The sequence below is a fragment of the Cervus elaphus genome, chromosome 12 (genome assembly GCF_910594005.1).
Source record: "Cervus elaphus chromosome 12, mCerEla1.1, whole genome shotgun sequence".
Classification (NCBI taxonomy): Eukaryota; Metazoa; Chordata; class Mammalia; order Artiodactyla; family Cervidae; genus Cervus; species Cervus elaphus.
The window spans coordinates 81,714,761-81,738,300 of NC_057826.1; the positions used below are offsets into that span (position 1 = coordinate 81,714,761).

The 23,540-nt window shown below is 42.3% G+C and overlaps 1 protein-coding gene across 6 annotated transcripts in view; it reads right to left on the reverse strand.

The window, feature by feature from the left end:
* THSD4 (thrombospondin type 1 domain containing 4) overlaps positions 1-23,540 on the reverse strand; it is a 639,243-nt gene that overhangs the window by 110,515 nt on the left and 505,188 nt on the right. For all 6 annotated transcript variants that reach the window (XM_043919742.1, XM_043919743.1, XM_043919744.1 and 3 more), the window contains one exon: positions 659-863. In XM_043919742.1, coding sequence (XP_043775677.1) covers positions 659-863 — 205 coding nt within the window. The remainder of the gene's footprint in view (positions 1-658; positions 864-23,540) is intronic.

Sequence of the window (23,540 nt, forward strand, 5' to 3'; positions counted from 1 at the left end):
TGTTAACTGATTAGTTCATGTTTACATGAAATAGAATTGCTAAAAATTAACTTGCAGGACCTGATTTGGCATAAAATCAGACAGGAACCCAGAAGGAAGACGCAACAAATATCTCCATTTGTAGGAAGATGGGTTAAAAATGGTCTCCCAGTATTGATGATATGGCCCCAAATGATCGTTGAGGGGTTCTGCAACTGTCCTGAAGATGCACACATACTGTTGCCCCAGGCTGATGAAGCAGAAAGAAGAGAAAAATGGCTTCTGCCTTAGATCCCTGCAGAGCGAGAGTCTGGACAGATGACCGACTGCCCCATCCCCCTGAAATTCCAACAGAAAAAGACTGGCGGATCTCTGGGCTTTTCAAAGATCTTCCCTCATTTCAGAGAAACAAAGTAGACCGTTCTCAACTTCACAACATTATTTCTCTTGGAAGGAACAAAGGCTGGTTTAAACATGTAGATATTAAACATTTCCTTCCAAGAAAGACCTTCTTACTTTCTCCGTCTCATTCAAGGGGACACAAGGCGGCGCTTTGGCATTCTCCAGTGACACCTTCTATGTGTCCATGGACCTCCGGACACTGTCATGCCACCATCCTGGAAGGAATAAAGCATCTGAGAACGACAGATGGTTTCCTCCAGAAAAAAGCCAAGCTTACCCAAATAGTTGTTGCTCTTGTACATCTCGGTGATGTTGATCTTTGTGGCTCCTTGGGGAATCTCCACAACGCGGTGGTAGCCCAGGCTGGTGAGGGCATGCTTAAACACACCCGACACGACCTGGCAGCCCGTGTTGTCGCCTCCGCACACCCCGCACTTGTCCACGACTTTGTCGGAGCCTAGGTAGTCATCACAGCCAATGCTCTGCAAAGAGGTGGAAAACAAGAGACTCTTGTAGCGTATGTCAGGAGCGTCCCAGGGACGAAGGGGACAGGGGGCCACTGAGGATCTGTTGGTGGGTCTTGAACTGACTGTGTTCCTGCCCCCATCCAGCTCCTGCAGATGAGCAAGTTCCTCCTGCCTTTCACTCAACAGAATTTTACTGAGCGCCTACTCTGGGCAAAAACTTCTTTTCTAGGTATGTGTGAAATGTACATTGTAGTGGCGAGGTAGGGGTCACAGATAGTAAGATGAAAGTATTAGTCGCTCAGTCAGTCCAACTCCTTGCGCCCCATGGACTATATCCCACTAGGCTCCTCTGTCCATGGGACTCTCCAGGCAAGAATACTGGAGTGGGTTGTTATTTCCTTCTCTAGGGGATCTTCCCAACTCAGGGATCAAACTCGGGTCTCCTGCATTGCAGGCAAATTCTTTACAGTCTGAGCCACTGTAGTAAACAAATAAGTAAAACAAGCACACCTGGTGGTAATAAATGATCAAGAGAAAAATAACACAGGGAAAATGAATAAGGAGGATGTGGGGGTTGGACATTTATTTACACAGGTTAGACACTGAAGTTGTCCTGAAAACCCATCCCCCACTAGAAGATTTTGGGACCACGATAAGCGCGATAAGCACCTAAAACTGGGGTCTGTCCCCACATCTTCTGTTCTAAATGACAGATGATAGAAACACTTAGCCAAGAACCCCCACAAGTAGTGTTCTCAGGCCCTGTTTCTTAGGAAATTAAATCAAATTGGTTAAGATCTGGATCCCTGCTGGTCTCTGAAACATGGAGCAGTAGGACTTCTGCTTGGCTCTTCCAAAGCATTTTTCCCAGGGCAGAAGGGTACAGGAAAGCAAGTGACAGAAACATCAGTAAACTGGATGATATGCATCTGAATAACAGGATACTCTCTGTAGAGGCAGTCTCCCATCAGGGTTTAAAGGAAATCTGACCTTCTTGCATTTCCTCCCTTGAAGAACCTTTCCATTATTCATCCCAAGATCTTTTTGCTTTATCTTTCCACTCCCTATTCATGTATCTCTTAGGGCAATTAAACCTTCGGACAGAATGGAATGATTTTCACAGAATCCTTTTCCACCGCTGACTCCATAGGACTCACATTCATGTATCCTGAATTTAAAGTTAGGATGTGTGCTCAGCACAGAGAAGTTTCTGTCACAGTTCTGCGGGCAGACAGAAGTGAGCTGGTTGCAGTTTGCACAATGAAATATCGGGATGACAGTATTTATTTCACTGGGTTAAGGGCATTGGAAATGATACTTGAATTAGAATGATACTTTACAACTTGAGAGACATTTGCTGAATCACAGGGTTGTGATGGTTCTGGAATTCTAAGAGCAGTCATCAGACCCCCACCTCAGGGGCAAAGTGGTCAGCAAACCATTCAGAGTCCACCTTGGATTTTGTTAAACAATCCTGGGTGTGTTCATGTGGGTCCTAAAGGTCCAATCTTATAGACAGAGTCAAATCAAAAGGTGTTCATTCTCCCCCAGCCCAATGCCAACTTCGTGTTTTGACTGACATCTCTCTGCAGGCACTGTACATCGGCATTATTACTTCCATATTCCTGCATGCACATTAGTCCATCAACGATAACTGGTCTCTCTTCACAAATAGCTTCTCTGTAAAACATTATTTCTGACAATAACAGAACATCATCTCAGTATGTTCCTACACATCCCATTAACCTTTCAAAATGCCATGTTTCCTATGTATTTCTCCTCCCTCAAATAGTTCCTGCCCTCACCCCATGCACATTGTAGCAGAAAAATAAGGAAAATGCTTTCCGTGCGTGATTTCTACCCTGCACCCCTGCTCAGTGTTCTCCTTTGCTTTCAAACAAGCAAAAAAAAAAAAACAAACAAAAACCCACCATCAGAAAAAAGTTTGGGAAAGTAGATCCCACTTTGCTAAAGAAAGATGCTTACTGAATTAAGGAGATGCCTCCGATGGTCACTGATGGGGAGATGAACAGAGAAGCTGGCAGCACTCACTCCCTGCCCTAGCAATATCTAACTTTCCTCCCTTCCCCCAACCATGATCCATTCTTGCTACCCCTGGACTCAACTTCTCCCGGATGGAGCTCATTCCCTTGGGGTACTCCAGGTAAATTAAAGAATGGGTACCAAGACACAGAAGTAGGAAAAAACACTGAGGAATCAGGAAACATGCTCATAGACAGACATGGTTGAAGTGTAGGTTTGCTAGGAGGGATGAAAGGACGCTGGAGAATTCAGCTGAGTTTAAGGATCTTGTTTGCCAGGGTGAAGAATCAGAATTTTATTCAATTGTATCAACAACCACTGGGTGTCTGAAGAAGGTGAGGGCCACCCTCAGATTTTGTTCAGACAATAACCTTGGCTGTAGTTAGGAGTGGGTCTTAGAGTGGGGAGAAGAGGCAGTCTAGTGAGTTCTTCTCTTGTCAATGGGGTGTATGGGCTATTTCAGGAATGAATGAGAGCTTTTGAAGACAGGGGCTGACACTGTATGAATCCTCAGCCCCTAGCCCAGTTAGAGTGGAACAATCACAAAGAAATTATACAGCTCTAGATTGCTTCAGACAACCTAGACACAGACAAAAAAGCATTCTATCTTGTAAATCAGACATTACATTAAAATGTTCTGCACAGTGCAATGGATCCCCCACCAGATTTCCTATACAGCACAGACACTCCTAATAAATCTAGACGTGGAAAGGGAGGGCTGCAGCAGTTTTTCCTGGTCTGGAGGTTGCCTTCAGAGAAGCACATGGTGGCACAAGTGATGGCAAGAACTGAAGATAACATCCTGCCTTCTCAGAACCCATCTCTGGACTCTGGGTGCCCAGGGTTCACTCCTTAAAAGAGAAGTCAGAAGAAGGGGTGTGTGTGTGTGTGTGAACCTTCTTTGAGGAGTGTCAAGGGGCTAACAGAGCACACTTCTAGGGTTCTAGTGGCCACCGACGGTCTCTGAAAGACTGGATTGCCATGGAGGTGTTACATGTCTTACATGCAGGTCACAAAGCAGGAAGGACAATCCCATAACATGAACTTGGTGGAGGTCATGCTTTTAAGATTTTTATTTTTAACACTGTGACCACCAGCAAATTGCCTATCTGACAATTGTCCCTTCTCCTGCACAGGGCTATGATGAGTATCTGATGATATAAAGAGAGAAATTTGAACTTGGAGTCCAGGCAGGGCATGGCTAAGGAAGTGACCTTTGGGCTAGAATCTGAAAAACAATAAGGATCATTTATGGCAAGATGGAAACATGTAAAACACGCATTTTATCATTGATGTTGTTGAGTGACTGCACCAGGTGGGCCATCTGGGAAATGCCAGGCTGAATCTGACACATGTCCTGCCTATGGGAATTAGACTCTAACTTGGGGGATAAGACATACATGCAGAAAATGACATGCTAATAGGCAATGAGGAGTCCCTGTATCCTCTGTATCATGCTGAGTCAGATCAACTCTCTTTTAGAAAGCTGATAATTACCAATGGGGCAGATAAGTCTGGAGAATGTGGCAATATCCCAGTCTGAACTAGGGGAATAGCGATGGCAGGAAGAGGATTTCAGAAATGCTTAGGAAGCAAAATGGACTGATCTTTGTGAGGAGGAAGGGAGCTCCATTTGTCCTCCTCCTTTTCTTCCCCTTCCTCCTCAATCTTGTCATACCTAACGTTTACAGTCTTTGTCATACTCCAAGTCCTCTGAATATACAGTTTTCTCATTTACTCTTAAAAGCAATCTACACTATTGCTGAAAAACTAGGAAAATAAGAATTAAGATACAGATTAGGTAACTGGCCCAAGGCCATTCTGCTAATAAGTGGTGGGGCTGGATCTGAAGCCAGAGCCCATGATTATAACTATTAAGCAAAAACTGACCCCACCAAAGGATCAGAGGTCACACTGAGGGTTCAAGCATTATTGAAGGAGCGGATGGTGGCAGTGACCTAGGTGGAGAGGAATGAGTTCAAGGCGCTGTTAGCACAGACAGTGACAGCTTGGTCCAGGAGTGACTCTGGCATTCTCCTCTTTCAACATTATGGAGTATCAAACACATCATGTCTCTCTCACACAGACTATTTTAACACTATACACACAGTAAGTGAATAAATATTTGGGCTCATCTTCCTATCACATTACCTTCTTATTGTTATAACTTTTCATTTTGAAATAGTTCTTAAGACTCACAAAAAAGCTGTAAAAACAGTACAGAGCATTTCAGTGACCCCATCACCCAGCCTCCCTTGAGAACAATATCGCACATTGTCAAAACCATGTATATCATGCATATCAGTATATTAACTCAAGGATAAACTTCATTTGGATTTTGGCATTTTTTAACCTGCACTTTTTCTTGGTGTATATATCTACAAAATTTGATCACATGTCTAGACTTGTGAACTGTGTTACTTTCTTTAAAGCAGCTGGTATTCGCCTCCAAAACATGGCTGGGTAAATTGATAAGAGGAGCTGACGTCATTTACCAGGAAAAGCAGTTTGCAGTGATGGAAAGAATGTTGTACTGAGAATCAGGCAACCTGAAGCACAGTTCTGGCTCAGTCCCTGACTTACATGTGATGCTGGATGGGTTGCTTCTCTCCAGGCTTGACGCTGAAAACATTTCTACCATTATCCAGACCTACACGGGACAGTGCTCAAAAATAAATCTGAACTGAATTCTGTTTTTGCATATCAGAAGTCTGGTCAACTGGTCTCTGATGGGCATGACTTAATAGCGCTGGTCTATGCCTCTAATGGGCTTTCCTGGTGACTCAGAGATAATCTGCCTGCCAATGCAGGAGATGAGGGTTTGATCCCTGAGTTGGGAAGATCCCCTGGGGAAGGAAATGGCAAGCCACTCTGGTATTCACACCTGGGAAATCCCATAGACAGAGAAAACTGGCAGCCATAGTGCATGGGGGTCACAAAAGAGCAACTGAGCGACCAAACACAACAACAGGTCTCTAAACTCTTTCAGAGGCACCACCCCAGTGCCAGCAGTGGGCTCAGAAGGCGATACTGGAGTCTGCTAGAGCTAGGTCTTGATGCGTCTCCACTTAGGAGTGCTGCATCGGTGGACGTGTCAATTAGCCATTCTGAGCCTCAGTTTATCTATGACTGGGGTGGCACCTCCTAGCACAGCGGGAAGATTGGATGAAGTAAACACAGAAGGCATTTAGCAGGATGCTGTGATAGGGTGGCTTCCCAGAAAACACTGGGTTTATCATTGTCTTTACAGACTTGGTTTAATCGAGAATCCATCCATTTCAAAGTAAATCCTATCACATGTCAGTGCTCAGACTCACTGCTATTTCTATAGCACTTCCTATTACTTGTCAGTTGTAGATATTCTCTTCTTCACGTGGAGAAATTCAGAGAAGTCTGAAGAGCTAAGAAAAGGCCAAGTTCACCAAAAACGTAAGGCACCTTATGTAGCTCCTTTGCATCCTTACTGCTCCAATAGTACCAAGTGAAGATGGACAGAACGAGCATCTGGTCCTTGGTCTATCTTGATTTCATCTCTTTTTCTTTTTTTCTGCTCATCACATGCTGTCATTCAAAAGAGATATTTCTTGTTGTTACAAAGGAGATTGGACAACCATCAGATATCCTTTTACTCTTCCAGTGATTTTTGCAACATGTCATAGGAAAATTTTACATGTTGCAAGCCATCATAGGAGAAATTGCTCAAGAATTGCCCCCAATTGTGTGCCAAAATTAACCTAAATGAAATTTCCTGTGGGAAATGAGCAATCTGGATGACATTTTTGGTGGTGAATTTCACAGGGAGGAGGCCTCTGTACATCATGGCAGGGTAGGCTGGTGCCAGGCGTGCAGATACTGGAGCTTCGGACTCCCTAATGGGAAGCAGATGTTTCTATGTGTGCTCAGTAAACACACCAGATAAGCTAACCTCCACCCGTTGGCCAGATGACACCAACAGGTAAAACAAAGTGCCTTAATAATCATGCTGTCATAACAGTGTGGGAGAACAGTATTATTAAAACGGTTAGTCCTTAACACCAATGTACTTATATTTACGCTGAACTAATTCATGGAAATATATATGGATGCCAAAACTTCTATTCACGACATCCTGTTGAAAGAAATTCTTGGGCTTATGATAAATATCTCCTTCTTTTTACGGTTAGGAATGTAGATCAGCACCACCTTCCTGGAAAGTTATTTAGCAAAAAATACTGTTTGACCCAGGAATTCTTCTTCTTTTGTTTTGCTTTAAAATTTTATTTATTTATTTTTGGCTGTGCTGGTTCTTTGTTGCTGAGCAGACCTCTTCTAGTTGTGGTGTGTGGGCTTCTCATTGCAGTGGCTTTTCGTTTTGCAGAGCACGGGCTGGAGGGCGCTGCAGGCTCCAGGAGTTGCAACTCCTGGGCTCCAGAGCACAGGCTCAATAGTTGTGGTGCACAGGCTTAGCTGCTCCTCGGCCTGTGGGATCTTCCTGGATTAGGGATCGAACTCATGTCTCCTGCACTGGCAGGTGGAATCTTTGCCACTGAGCCACCATGGAAGCCTCCAGCAATTCTTCTTCTAGGAATTTACGCTAAGGAAATTATAAGAGGCCAACAATTTCTGTGCGAAGGATCTCATTACCATGTTATTATTAATAAAAATATGGAAACATCTTAAATGTCCAACATAGGGAAATAGTTATACAATAGACAAAAATTCTCCGAGAAATACTGGCTGGATCTTTCCCCAGTTGTTTTCTTATTAAAATCTTCCAGCGCTTGTGCCTACAGGATTGACTCTCAATACAGTTCAGTAAATGTCTCCTGAGGAACCCATACTACGTGCCAGTACAGTGCTAGGCAGGAGAGACACGAAGGCAAAACCAACCTGGTTCCTACTAAAAACTTATAGTCCAAATCAGGGGTCTGCAAACTACTGCCCACTGACCAAATCTGGCCACCACCTGTTTTCATAAATAAAGATTTATTGGAACACAAACATGCCCATTAGCTATTGTTGGGGCTGCGTTTGTGTTACAACAGCAGGGTTGAGTCGTTGAGACAGAGATAGTGAAGTGGAACAAGACCCTGTGGTCCTTGTCCTCATGTCCTCAGCTTAACTGCTGTCTGTGGAAAACTTAAGCCAGAGACTAAGTTTAATCAGAGAAGTGAGAAAATGCGGCAACAAAGGAAAACAGTCAGTGGGAAATAATAACTTCCTAGTCATTTAGCATAGTCAAGGACTTCCAGTTCCTTCTCAAGGGTGATAGATAATATTCTGAGCCATATCCTGTGAGCTGTCTTATAGATACTAAAACCCTCACAGGTGAAAGAAGTTAGCTATGTAATGATCAGATGTAGCCATGAAATAAGCTGCCACAATCCCAAGAACTGGCCTCAAGAAATGGAAACAAACCGATCCTGGAACTGAAGATTAACTGTACTTAATCTAGGTGATGCTGGTCAGACCACTGATGACCAATTTCAAGATGACTGTCAGAACTGATTGTGCTATTTCTGCATGTAGCCCCCTCCCTCAACCTATAAAAGCTCTTTCCCACTGATTGTCAGTGTGGGGCAAACAACCTCTGGACAGGCATCTGCCCTCCCACCCCTGGCCGCCAGCATCCAAAACAAAGCAAACTTTCCTTTCCACCAACCTGGCCTCTTTAATAGCTTTGAGCAGCGAGCAGCCGGATCCTACTTTTAGATACAATAGTATGGCCCACAAAGCCTAAAATATTTGTTTTAGTGATTTATAGGGAAAAAAAAAAGAAAGCCAACCCCTGGTCTAAATCAAAAGACAGACATGATGCCATCTTTCAATATGGTGTGTAAATGTTCAGAGGGAGGATGCAGAGCCCTGTACAGACAAGACAGAAGCTGAAGTTGATGGCTCCAATCTGCCCCTGATGGCCCTCATCCTATATCACACGCCACTCACCTGACTTGTCTCAATGTGTCTCAACTGTAAGATGCAAGGCCAAGAGTTATCTTCCACCTCAGTCATTTTCTTTTTCCCCCTTAAGCAGAAAACGCATACTTTTCAAACAAAACCTCACGCAGAAACAGACTTTCAATACGTAAACTGAGAAAAGCAGAACTGTTCTGTAGAAGAGGGGCTGGAAGGATTGGGAAGCCCCATGTCTTGTCATCCTGCTGGCTCTTCTTCCTCATGGCCAGGGTTTCTCAACTGCAGCTCTAGCACCATTTTGGCCCAGATAGTTCTTGGTTGTGGGAACTGTCTTCTGCACTGTGGGATGATTAGTAGCAGCCCTGGTTTCTACCTCCTGGATGCCAGTAGCCACCCCCTGCCTCAATACGACAAACAAAAATATCTGTGTAGGTGTGCAAACATGGGCGCTCAGCCATGTCCAACTCTTTACAACCCCACAGACAGTAGCCTGCCATGCTCCTCAGTCCATGGAATTTTCCAAGCGGGAATACTGCGTCTCTAGGGGATCTTCCCAACCCAGGGGTGGAACCTTTGTCTCTTGCATTGGCAGGTGTGTTCTCTACCACTTGAGCTACTGGGGTAGGCATTGCCAAATGTCCCCTTGGGAACAAAACCACCCCTAGTTGAGAAGCACTGCTCTAGTTTATTCCATAGCTCATGGGAGACCTAGGAGCACAGATACCCCAGAAAAAAGCTTTAAAACAGTGGCAATTTCATAGAAGTGCAAAACAGTCATCTGTAAATGTCAGAAGCTAAGGAGCAAAGAATACGTAATTACCCGGTCTTAAAAAACACTTCCCCATTGCCATCAAGCTGCCTTCTAGAGCCCTTGAAGCTTGCCTTTTGGCTTAACTTCAATATGAGCACATATGGGCTGGAAAGAGCACAGTGCCTGGCATACAGGAGGTGCATAGTAAGTGTCTGTTGAATGAAGGAGCAGTTTGGTTGAGGAACCAAGAGAATAAAGTTATAGGAACCAATTTGCTTCTTCAACTGAATCATCTTGAAGTCTCTTCTGGTGCTAAACTGTTTCTGGGGGAAAAAGGGGTACAGTCCTGATATGAAAAAATTCTGTCATGTCTAAAGGAGAAATGTGCTTCATGTAGACAAAATCAAACTGGAAACAAGAATCAATGGGAACCAACCAAACTAACAATGTCATTCATTGGAAGGGAAGAAATGGTGCATGGGATAAAAGGTATTCTGGCTTCCTTAATGAAGGCAATTGTGAAACTGGCAATCTGGCTTTAATCAAGCTTTTGGCTGTCCCTTTTCAGTACTTCATCTCATTTCATTAGAGAGGAGCACCTTACCAAGTGACTCAACTAGAAGAAAATGTTGGCACCCTCCTAGCATAAAATTGGGTGAGAATCAACTACACCAATGTTTATAAATCTGAGGGATGAGATCCCGAGAGGGATCATTTGATATGCAGTGAGAAAATTACCAACCCTTCTCTTCCTAGGGTCATCTTTCCCTGGAGACTGGGGGTATTTCAAACTCTAAAATTTCAAGGCTTCACTTTCACGATCTTCCTCCCTAATGGACTGAAATGAGGGGGCATGAATGCATTATGATAATGACAACTTCTCTGTTATATTAACAAAAGTAAGGTGCCCATATTTTTTAACAGAATAGGAGAAACCTCCGGACTTCACTTTTAAAATGTAAGACTGACTGGTAACTGCTCTGTTTAAAGAGAATTCTGTTTAACGGGGAACTCTGCTCAATGTTATGTGGCAGCCTGGATGGGAGGGGAGTTTGAGGGAGAAAGGATACATGTACATGGATGGCCGAGTCACTCCACCATGCACCTGAAACTATCACAACATCGTTAATCAGCTATACTCCAATATAAAATAAAAAGTTAAAACAAGAGAGAATTCTGTTTAAAATATCTGGTCAGATTGTATCTTAACTCTATAGGGCTGCCAAGGGGTCAGGACCAGGAAGTTTCTTGCAGAAGGGAGCAGAGAGACGCTGTCTACACTTTGAAGGGTGACATTCTGGAAGCCAGATCACCAGCAAAGTCAACAGTGAGGTGGGCAGATGAACTGCGCTCCAGGATGGAGGCTGCTTGCACATTGGCCCAGTTTACACGGCCTCCTGGGTGCAGACAGCCCACATCCACTGGTGCAGGTCCAACCAGAAGGACCTGGGGGGACCGTGGTCCCTTCCAGGGACCAGAAGGCAATGAGGGAGGCTCATGCTTGTCCTTGTCATTTCCCATAATTCAGTCTGTCTCTAGACCTGCCTGTTTGCATTTTTCTCCACAAGATGGCACCTATAAGCCTTGGTAAAAGGGTATTCACATAAGCAATAGTTTACAGACAAGAAACAATGGTTAAACATGAAAAGGAGTGCTAGTCTAGGAACACAAGAAGGGGAGATTCAGAAATTCAGGGTGACTGCATATTTCTCGTGCCCTTATGTGCAAGTTTCTGCCATATTGTTAAGATGTGATGTTCACTTCTCAAAATGTTTTTGTGGAGCATTTAAAAATGTGGGTGGAATATTCAGGCTTTCTATTTCCAGAATGTTCAAGAAAATGCTTAAAAATCTATGTGAGTTAAGCTTTGGGGGTTAATGGGCTTTTTTGCTGTCACTGGGGGATCTCTTCTGGGATGACCGAGAGAACTGGTGGGTTGGGAGGGTGGAGGGATGGGAGGGTGGGTGAGTGGGAGGAGATTAGAAGGAAAGACTGGCTGCTAAAGCAGGAGGGCTCAATCCTAAGACTCCAGACTGGGGGAAGGCCACACTGAAATGCTCTTTTCAGAAGATGCTTGGCGCCCACAGACAATGGGTTAGAGATGGAAGAGGCTAGAGGATGAGAAGCACAAAGACATCAGGATGGACACAGAGATTGGAGGCCCGGACCAGAGAGACAGAATTAGAATGGAGGGCAAGGGCACAGTGATGTGAGGCTGAAGAAACAACTAATGGATTGAAGAAGGATGGTCTACGGAAGGTAAAGACTGGGAGACCCGTGGCTTTGGAACCTGGAAGAATACTACAGAAGTTTTCCTAGAAAATCAGGTCTTTGATGGCATCATCTTAGAGAGAGGGTCTGAGTGTACATCTTGATCATCATTAATTCATTCATTAAATTTAGTCATGTAAATTCTCTTTCTCTCTTTGACTGGAACTTTTCTCTAGGACACTAAACATTCTTATTTCAGCTTTTTGGATGGAAATCCTTTCAAATCTTATTTATCACTCCTCTGTTTTGATTTTCTTTTTAAAAATAAAGAATAATAAGTACTGTTGGATCTTCACTACCCTACTGCTTCAGAAAGGGTGGTCCAGATCCTCTACATAGAAAACCCTAAAGACTCTACCAGAAAATTACTAGAGCTAATCAATGAATATAGTAAAGTTGCAGGATATAAAATTAACACACAGAAATCCCTTGCATTCCTATATACTAACAATGAAAAAACAGAAAGAGAAATTAAGGAAACAATACCATTCACCACTGCAACAAAAAGAATAAAATACTTAGGAGTACATCTACCTAAAGAAACAAAAGACCTATACATAGAAAACTATAAAACACTGATGAAAGAAATCAAAGAGGACACAAACAGATGGAGAAACATACCGTGTTCATGGATTGGAAGAATCAATATTGTCAAAATGGCTATTCTACCCAAAGCAATCTATAGATTCAATGCAATCCCTATCAAGCTACCAATGGTATTTTTCACAGAACTAGAACAAATAATTTCACAACTTGTATGGAAATACAAAAAACCTCGAATAGCCAAAGTAATCTTGAGAAAGAAGAATGGAACTGGAGGAATCAACCTGCCTGACTTCAGACTCTACTACAAAGCCACAGTCATCAAGACAGTGTGGTACTGGCACAAAGACAGAAATATAGGTCAATGGAACAGAATAGAAAGCCCAGAGATAAATCCACGAACCTATGGACACCTTATCTTTGACAAAGGAGGCAAGGATATACAATGGAAAAAAGACAACCTCTTTAACAAGTGGTGCTGGGAAAGCTGGTCAACCACTTGTAAAAGAATGAAACTAGAACACTTTCTAACACCATACACAAAAATAAACTCAAAATGGATTAAAGATCTAAATGTAAGACCAGAAACTATAAAACTCCTAGAGGAGAACATAGGCAAAACACTCTTCGACATGAATCACAGCAGGATCCTCTATGACCCACCTCCCAGAATACTGGAAATGAAAGCAAAAATAAACAAATGGGACCTAATGAAACTTAAAAGCTTTTGCACAACAAAGGAAACTATAAGCAAGGTGAAAAGACAGCCCTCAGATTGGGAGAAAATAATAGCAAACAAAGCAACAGACAAAGGATTAATCTCAAAAATATACAAGCAACTCCTGAAGCTCAATTCCATAAAAATAAATGACCCAGTCAAAAAATGGGCCAAAGAACTAAACAGACATTTCGCCAAAGAAGACATACAGATGGCTAACAAGCACATGAAAAGATGCTCCACATCACTCATTATCAGAGAAATACAAATCAAAACCACAATGATGTACCATTACACGCCAGTCAGGATGGCTGCTATCCAAAAGTCTACAAGCAATAAATGCTGGAGAGGGTGTGGAGAAAAGGGAACCCTCTTATATTGTTGGTGGGAATGCAAACTAGTACAGCCACTATGGAAAACAGTGTGGAGATTTCTTAAAAAACTGGAAATAGAACTGCCATATGACCCAGCAATACCACTCTTGGGCATACACACTGAGGAAACCAGATCTGAAAGGGACATGTGCACCCCAATGTTCATCGCAGCACTATTTATAATAGCCAGGACATGGAAGCAACCTAGATGCCCATCAGCAGACGAATGGATAAGGAAGCTGTGGTACATATACACCATGGAATATTACTCAGCTGTTAAAAAGAATTCATTTGAATCAGTTCTAATGAGATGGATGAAACTGGAGCCCATTATACAGAGTGAAGTAAGCCAGAAAGATAAAGATCATTACAGCATACTAACACATATATATGGAATTTAGAAAGATGGTAATGATAACCCTATATGCAAAACAGAAAAAGAGACACTGATGTACAGAACAGACTTTTGGACTCTGTGGGAGAAGGCGAGGGTGGGATGTTTCGAGAGAACAGCATGTATATTATCTATGGTGAAACAGACCACCAGCCCAGGTGGGATGCATGAGACAGGTGCTCGGGCCAGGTGCACTGGGAGGACCCAGGGGAATCGGGTGGGGGGGGGGAGGTGGGAAGGGGGATCGGGATGGGGAATACATGTAACTCCATGGCTGATTCATGTCAATGTATGACAAAACCCACTGCAATGTTGTGAAGTAATTAGCCTCCAACTAATAAAAATAATTGAAAAAAAAAAAAAAAAAGAAAGGGTGGTCCATGAACTAGCAGCATAGGCATCGTCTGAGAGCTCCTTAGAAACCTCAGGCCCCATCATGGGCTTAATGAATTAGGGTCTAGATTTGAGCAGCATCCTTGGGTGAGTTCTGTGCCATCCAAGATCATTTCCAGGTCACTTTTTGTTTACTTCAAGTCCTTTATACTTTTCTCAAATTGCACAACAAACTCTCCCATCCAGTCAAAATAATGACAATGCAACCATATCACCCTCTTGGTTAAAATTTTAAAAAAAGAAATAATACCTTTGGAAAGTTTTTCTCTGTGATATTTTTAACAGGGACAGGGACAGAGGAGAGATATCACATCCATAAACACAGTCTCTTGAGAATCCCAGTGATGGACAGTAGGGACATCTCCGGGAGCCCCAGTCCCTTGCTTCATGGATGATGAACCAAGTTTGGGGAGGGAAGTGATTTCTCCAGGCTGGCAGAGAGAGGACTTCCTCGCCAGAGTCTCCTTTTTATACTACGATGTCCCCCTCCTCGTTCCAAGGCCAGGGTTTACTGTTTCCTCACTCAAATGGTCTATGTTCTTTTCTTTTTCCTTATGTCCCCATAATCACATGAAAAAGGTTTTTATCTACTAGCCAGAAGAGCAATTCCTTTTGGAAAGCAAACTGTCTCTGTGAAAATATTTGGATAAACTGCGTGGGCTGGGAGGTGGGACCTTGAGGCCTGGGGGTCAGCAGAAACCAAGGCACCAGGAGAGAATGGTGAAACTAAGATAGGGCTAAACAGTAGAAGAGTCTGGCTTTGCTTCCAGAGCTGGAAATAGAAGAGAGCGAGAACAATCAGGAGAAGAGAAGCTAGGAGATTATAGAGGGTCAATGAGAAGCCCTGAGTGGTTGGGAGGACTGTTAATACTGACCTTGAATTTGAAGTTTACTTGTGATTTAAACTCTCTGTGTTCCCAGACTTCCCAAGTCTTCACTGAAACTCTGCATTTACATTATGCCTATTCCCCTGCCTTTCATATTCCTGGTTTAGGTTCCTTTAACTCCTTTTTATTTACACAATCTGGAGTAAAAATTTCTCTTCTATATTCCCACATCTTCAAAAGTCTTTTCTTCTAGACACATCGATGCCCACCAAAGAGCACCCCTAATGCATGCTACCCCTGTAGGTGATTTCATTTTTCTGAGCCTTAGTTTCCTTCCCTGTAAAACAGTGGCATTAAAATAGAGTTTCTCAAGTCTCTTGTGAAGTTTAAATGAGAATTTGCAGATGGAGGCACCCAGTTCAGAACTGGTTTGGACTTGGGGCTAGAAAAATGTTGTTACCTCCCTTCTTGAGGCTGCACCTGCCTCCCTTCAGTGACCTGTTCCTGGGCATGGCCAAGGGACTTCATATTCTCATACCAGGCATATACATTCTACTCTAAGAGAGGAGGTTGGTCTGTTTGCACTGTCCACAGAAACCTCACTTCTATTTACACATGATTCTCAAGTGGTGCTCCAAGCCAGGTTGTAACAGGAAAACTCCTGTAATCTATTTGCATTTCAATCACATTCTGGGACAATGGTATCAAGAATTCCAGAGATTTTTTTCTTATAACTTTGTTACCTCTCTATTTTTGAAAAAAAAAAAAAAAAGTATGGGTTCATTTGTTTTGTGTTTCCTCGTTTGCCTTAGAGACCAGTAATAGAAACCCTTAAAAGTTGTTAAGGGATCATTTTGGACTTCCCAGATAGCCCTAGAGGTAAAGAAAGTGCCTGCCAATGCAGGAAATGTAAGAGATTCGGGTTTGATCCCTGGGTCGGGAAGATCTCCTGGAGGTGGGCATGGCAACCCACTCCAGTATTCTTGCCTGGAGAATCCCATGGACAGATGAGCCTGGCAGGCTGAAGTCCATAGGGTCGCAAAAAGTTGGACATGATTGAAGCGACGGAGCACACATGCACACATGTTCATTTTAGGAAAAGAGCAAGGGAGGCTGTGGATGGAGCTCATAGCCCGGGCATGTTGGTGCTCAGTGAAATTCTGAGTGCAAGGAACTTCTTTTCTAGGTATTACATGCACTGTCTTAGATAGGGACTCAAGCAACACGAAGACCCATATATCTGCCTGACAGCTGTCATGGGTGGAGAAGTGGCCATGTGCTAGGCACCTAACATGTTATCCTGTTTAATTTTCTTGACTGTCCCTACTTTATCAAAGCTCACAGAAGGTAAGTAATGTGTAATATACAGGTGGTGATGGTGGGTTTGAATGAAGGGACTTCTGGTTCTTTCTCCCTTTTGACCTGCATAGTCCCTTAGCTTAGTGGAACTCTTTTTACATTAAAAATGGAACTCGGGACTTCCCTGGTGGTTCAGTGGTTAAGAATCCGCCTTGCAATGCAGGGGACGCAGATTCCATCCCTGATCAGGGAACTAAGATCCCACATGCCACAGAGCAACTACTGAGCCCATGCTCCGCAGCCAGAGAGTCTGTACACCACACTGAAAGGGTTCCCATGATGCAATGACACTCCCAAGCGCTGCAACTAAGATCCAATGCAGCCCAATAACTATTAAAATTATAATATAAATTATATATATAGATTATAAATTTATAAATATTATATATTTATATCTATATATAAATATAAAATATTTATAAATATAATATAAATTATAAATTTAAAAAAATATTAAAAAAAATAAGAAAAACAGAGCCTGGTGGATGGCCGACCAAGGGTTACATGTATCGAGGGCTAGACTATCCAAGAAATCAAATAAGGTTAATGTTTTAATAACTGAGCGACTAAACACAGCACATTCCTTCTATGGCTAGGACTGCCCTCTGGCTTTTCCTAAGCTGCTTCCACAGGGGTGCTCCGTGCAGTCTGAGGCCTCCCCTTCCACAAGAGCTGACTGAATAGTTTCAGCACCTCCTATAGCTTCTCTTTGTTCTCTTGTTCCCCACAAAGTCCCCTGATGTCTCTCTCCCCTCACACAGCACTCATTCACCTAAGGGAAGGGACATCTCTATCACTACCCTTCCTTTCATAATAAATTCCTAAAGTCCAAGCTTATTCACTGAAATTGTAACTAATTTTCTCAGTTGTCCTGCTGGGAAAGGAAACTGTTGGTCCACCAAGCTAGGAAATATTTATGACTCAAGGAAAAACATCATTCCGTGGGGGAGATCATTACCTGATCTAAGAGATTGCTCTTTAGGGCAAGATAGCCAATCAAAATAATTCCTTCTTCTAACCATAGATGCATCCAGTGTGACTATTTATTTCATTAAGAAATAAAGACATTGTGTTCCACGCATGCTCAGAAGGAAGAAATCTGGCTGAAATATTTAAACACGAAGGCTCCTTCACACTTCTTTTGAAGGCTGGCTAAGAACAGGGTTATCTGTCAAACTCAATGTGTTCCATAACAGTAATTCAGGTGGCAGCCAGATGAATAATCCTCCTGCTTGCAGAGAATGTCCTTTCTTCTGAAACTTGAAACCAGAAGGTACGGCCATGGGAGATAGGATCCCCCCACATGGCTTCCAAGTGACTGCATTAAGAATATGCTGTTGTGTACATAAATATTTAGGACATGCAAACCAGTTGGATAAACATTGGTTCATCTTCTTTGGTGGAAGCTTGAAATTCTTAATTTTCACCAGTCCCTTCTTTAAACTGATCATATTTATGAGCTTTTAAATCATACCCCCCAGATGTATAACCATAAGAAAGGCTAATGTTGTGGTTTCAGGTAATCTATCTTGCATGTGGCTGTGAAATTTATCTTCCCCAAAATACTGCTGTCATCATGTCATTCCTCTGGCTCAAAAGGCTTCCTGATGTCAGCTGTCAATTAAACAAGCTGATTATTTCCTCCTAGGCATTAAGCCTGTATTTGAGTTCCTGATTCCAGGTGGAAAGGAGTGCCTGGGGCTATAGCAGTTCAAGAATAAGTTTTACCCCAGGTGTGGATAACTGAGGGAGAGTAGAAATTTTGAAAATGATCCAGCATCATTACACGCTGACAGCAAAAACACTTTGTTAAAGTGACAGTACATATTAATTTTTTGTTGTCGTCATCGTTTAGTCGCTAAGTCACGTCTGACCTTTTGTGAATCCATGGACTGTAGCCCACTAGGCTCCTCTGTCCATGGGGTTTTCCAGGCAAGAATAATGGAGTGGGTTGCCATTTCCTTCTCTAGGGGATCTTCCTCAGGGATGGACAAACACCTCCCACCCCACCCCATCTCCTGCATTGGCAGTGGGATTCTTTGATTCTTTATCACTGAGTCACCAGGAAAGTCCACATATTAATTAGCGATGCTAATCATTAATTCTATTCTAATTTGTTGGGTTGATTTCATGATGCTAAAAAGGAGACAAAGTTTATAAAAAGTATCTGACACAGGGGAGGAACTCAATACATATTATGTTTTATTTAGAGTCAAGTTAAAGATAAGTGAGAGGGCAAATTCAGAGAAATGCAAACAAATGATATTCATTCCTAGCTTAAACAATAGCTGCCCTGGAATGTTATTTAGCTAAAAGAACAGCCGGATTGTGTATACTTTAAGGAATGTGGAATGGCAGCAAATATGGAAGTAAAAAGAAAAGCATTTTTCTGGCAGAGTAAAAGAAACCTAGTTAAAAGAGAGGCAGAGCCAAAGTAAAAAAAAAAAAGAGTCAAAAATTCAGTTTTGACAATCTGATAGACTCTCTGGACCCTAAAAGAAAGGCATGTTCTCATTATTCAAAGAAGTCTACAGAGGTGCTAATGGATGCCAAGAAAAGCAATAGAAAGAAAGGAAACAGGCATTTGTTGAGAATCTACTAAGGTGACAATATTTACTACCATTTTAATAGGGGAGGAAAGAGGTCATATAATTAAGAGCACCTGAGCTTCCCACGTGGCTCAGTGGTAAAGAATAGGCCTGCAATGCAGGAGACGCGGGTTCAATCTCCAGGTCGGGAAGATCCCCTGGAGAAGGAAATGGCAACCCTCTCTAGTATTCCTGTCTGGGAAATTCCATGGACAGAGGAGCCCAGTGGGCTACAGTTCATGGGGTTGTAAAAGATTCGGAACTTCCAGATGTTCAAGCTGGTTTTAGAAAAGGCACCGGAACCAGAAATTAAATTGCCAACATCCACTGGATCATCAAAAAAGCAAGAGAGTTCCAGAAAAACATCTATTTCTGCTTTATTGACTATGCCAAAGCCTTTGACTGTGTGGATCACAATAAACTGGAAAATTCTGAAAGAGATAGGAATACCAGACCACCTGACCTGCCTCTTGAGAAACCTATATGCAGGTCAGGAAGCAATAGTTAGAACTGGACATGGAGCAACAGACTGGTTCCAAATAGGAAAAGGAGTATGTCAAGGCTGTATACTGTCACCCTGCTTATTTAACTTATATGCAGAGTACATCATGAGAAACGCTGGGCTGGAGGAAGCACAAGCTGGAATCAAGATTGCCGGGAGATATATCAATAACTTCAGATATGCAGATGACACCACCCTTGTGGCAAAAAGTGAAGAGGAACTAAAAAGCCTCTTGATGAAAGTGAAAGAGGAGAGTGAAAAAGTTGGCTTAAAGCTCAGCATTCAGAAAACTAAGATCACGGCATCCGGGGCCATCACTTCATGGCAGATAGATGGGGAAAGAGGGGAAACAGTGGCTGACTTTATTTTTCTGGGCTCCAGAGTCACTGCAGATGGTGATTGCAGCAATGAAATTAAAAGACACTTACTCCTTGGAAGGAAGGTTATAACCAACCTAGACAGCATATTAAAAAGCAGAGACATTACTTTGTCCACAAAGGTCCGTCTAGTCAAGGCCATGGTTTTTCCAGTGGTCATGTATGGATGTGAGAGTTGGACTATAAAGAAAGCTGAGCATCCAAGAATTGATGCTTTTGAACTATGGTGTTGGAGAAGACTCTTAGAGTCCCTTGGACTGCAAGGAGATCCAACCAGTCCATCCTAAAGGAGATCAGTCTTGGGTGTTCATTGGAAGGACTGATGTTGAAGCTGAAACTCCAATACTTCGCATCCACCTGATGCGAAGAGCTGACTCATTGGAAAAAACCCTGATGCTGGGCAGGATTGAGGGCAGGAGGAGAAGGGGATGACAGAGGATGAGATGGTTGGATGAGATGGCATCACCATCATGGTGGACTCCGGGAGTTGGTGATGGACAGGGAGGCCTGGCGTGCTGCGGTTCATGGGGTCTCAAAGAGTCAGACACGATTGAGCGACTGAACTGAACTGAAAAGATTCGGACTTGACTTTGTGACTAAATAACAACAAACTATGAACCCACAACTATCTAGCTCAAACACTTAGAAGTAGAGTGATAGAGTAGGGGTCAAACAGGCAAGGCGAACTGTCTCTGAGATGGTGAATATGGTGGTAAACAGCACGCTCTAAGGTGAAGAACAGAAGCTACAAGAGAAGGAGTGAGAACAGCTCTGGAAGTAGGTGAACGCGCTACCCTCAAAGGCAAGTGTCTTTGGGAAGAGGACACGCAGCCTGGGGTTGACAGTGATGGAGAGAAAGATGGCTTCTGCCTTCCTGCTCTTCCCTGAGAGCTCACAGAAGGGAGTCTCTTGATATCATGCCAGACTTCCTCTTTATTCTCACAAAAAACCTCCAATTTCTCAGAATCTTTGGGTTCTCCCTAACCCAATGTTTCCATGTATTGCCAGAAGCCCTGGCATGAAAAACTTTCCCAACCACTTTTTCCTGTTGTAATAAAATGATCCAGTGCAGACCCCAGGGTCTTTAAGTCTTCTGGACAGCCTCTACTTCTTATTAGGCTCACACTGCCTCAAGCCTCCAGAATGTTCTCCTTTGACCAGTGGAAAGGGAACCTAAAATCATGGCATCATGAGCTTATAGACCTGGGTTTCCCCAAGACCACCTTTTTTCTCACTGTATTTGAGCCCTCCTAGCAATCCTGGGGCTTCTTTTTTGAAACCTAAGGTCACCTTTGTTGAGGCTGTATTATACTATATGTGTTTGAGGGCTGTGAAGAAATCACTGTATAGTTTCAATTTGTTCAACTTGTGTTTTTAAATAATGATAGGAAACAGCCTGCTTTTTTTTAGTTTTTAAGATAAAGGAACTTCTAGAGATACTGAGCCACGGAGGGCTATAAACCTATAACTTAATAGGTGCTCCAGTAGAACACTGATTTTGAGTTGTTAACCAAGATGAGGAGTAAACTGGAGTGCTAGAGAAAGTTATTGAAAGTGTCCACTTGAACACATGAAGATCTTTACCTCAAATAAATCAGTAATAGTGACATGGTTAACACAAAGCCATTCAGATGATAAAAAGCAAAATGATTTATCTGCTTCTTAGGATAGCTGGAAGACCATGTCACCAGCACATATAAGGACATTTGTCTGTTTTCCTTTCTGCTGTAGTTCAAAGTCATTGACAAATTGAACTTTTTTTTTTTTTTTTAAACTCAGAGCTAAAATGTCAGGGAACACAACACAAACAAGGGGAGCATAGGGCATTGACCTAGCCAGCTTTGAAAATCAAATTTGAGTTTCTTTGTAAATTTGGACCTTGCCGTTGCCAATGAGTGTTAGCAAAAAACAACTCTCTCTGCTTGCTGTAGAAAATCAGTTTTTTATTTTATACTAATATCTCTAAAATGGATAGGAACAAAAATAAAATGGATTTGCAGCAAAGAATGCCCTTTGCAAAAAATATAACTTTAAAAAAAATTCTTTTCCTAATAGATTGCTGTAATATAAAGAACAAAATGGTTCAACCAATAGGAAGAGAAGGAGGCTTATTATAGTAAAATCAGGCTTTGGGAAATACCAAGAATTTCCACTAAATATAGAATGTTGGAATCACAGATTCCTAGAGCAGAAGAAACTATAGAAGTCATCTGGTCTAACCAAGGTCAGAGGCAGTACTGTAAATGGCCAAGTTAAATACTGATGTCAACCTAAGAACTACCATTCCCTGTTGGGACCCTGGATAGGTCACTGGAGTTAATTTAACTGATAAAATGTGACTGCTATACCACATAGGTTAATGGCTTTTAAGTTATTCTAAGGTTCTATTTTAACATTTTCACAATCTTTAAAACATTTTTTTTAAAATATGAAGAACTTGATAAACATGCTTTTAAACCATCATATATGCCTAATTATAACGCACTGGGCACTGCTATATTAAATCATTTTTATGCAGCCCTCAGGATGAACTGCTCCCATTTTTAATCAAAGATATTGTCTGTCTACAATTTGAAATTTGTTGCATGCCTTGATTAAAAATTCCTCAAGAATTGTAAGCCAAAATAAAATTCAGAAATAAATTGGATGCTGAGGCATCTAAATAATTTTCCATAATCCATGTGCTATTCATCAAAATAGCCACATGCTCAGTAATTGCCATTGTAACAGTTATGTGTTAATGTTTTAACTTGAATTAATATTAACAAAACACATCAAGTTTTTAAGAATTTATTTTATGATTAGGATCTGCCATACCACTTTATGTCTTGCTCTTTGGGAAAAAGAGCATTTTTGCTAAAAAGTGAACACTGTAAGATTAGAAGGGCTTCCCAGGTGGCGCTATTGGTAAAGAACCTGCTTGCCAGTGCAGAAGACATAGAGATGTGGGTTTGATCTCTGGGTTGGGAAGATCCCCTGGAGGAGGGCATGGCAACCCACTCCAGTATTCTTGCCTGGAGAATCCCATGGACAGAGGAGCCTGGCAGGCTACAGTCCATGAAGTCACAAAGATTTGGACATGACTGAAGCCACTTAACACAACATAAGATTAGATGATACAGCACATGCATAGAACTTATTTTATAAAATGCCTTACATATATTAACTCATTGAATCTTCCCAACATCCCAAGGGCTAGATGATATTATTTCCATTTTAGAGATGAGAAAACTGAATGACAGGGAGGTTGAGAAAATTGTCCCAGATTAGCAAGCCATTGAGCTAGAATGTAACCTGTGGTCTGGTTCTAGAACATGGACTGTTAACTTCATCTCTTACTATATCTCCCAATGACTTCACAGGTGCCTGGCAACCCTAACTTTGTAAGACATTTCTCAGATAGCCCTGTCTATCTAGGTTTGTTGGACCTTCTCCCGCTGTTACAGAGCTGCCTACCTGCTCAGGAAGCCATTCATCCCTGAAAGACTTTGACTTGTAACAAATGCTCCCTTTGGAAACCACTCTCTGTGTACCAACCATCAGTGTTCCATACTCTGATCTCTGGAGACCTCTGGACATTGGTCTGTGCCACTTCCTTTCTTATACTTTCCATTTGGTTGGACATTTTTGCCTAAAACAGTCTTTTTCCTCAACATT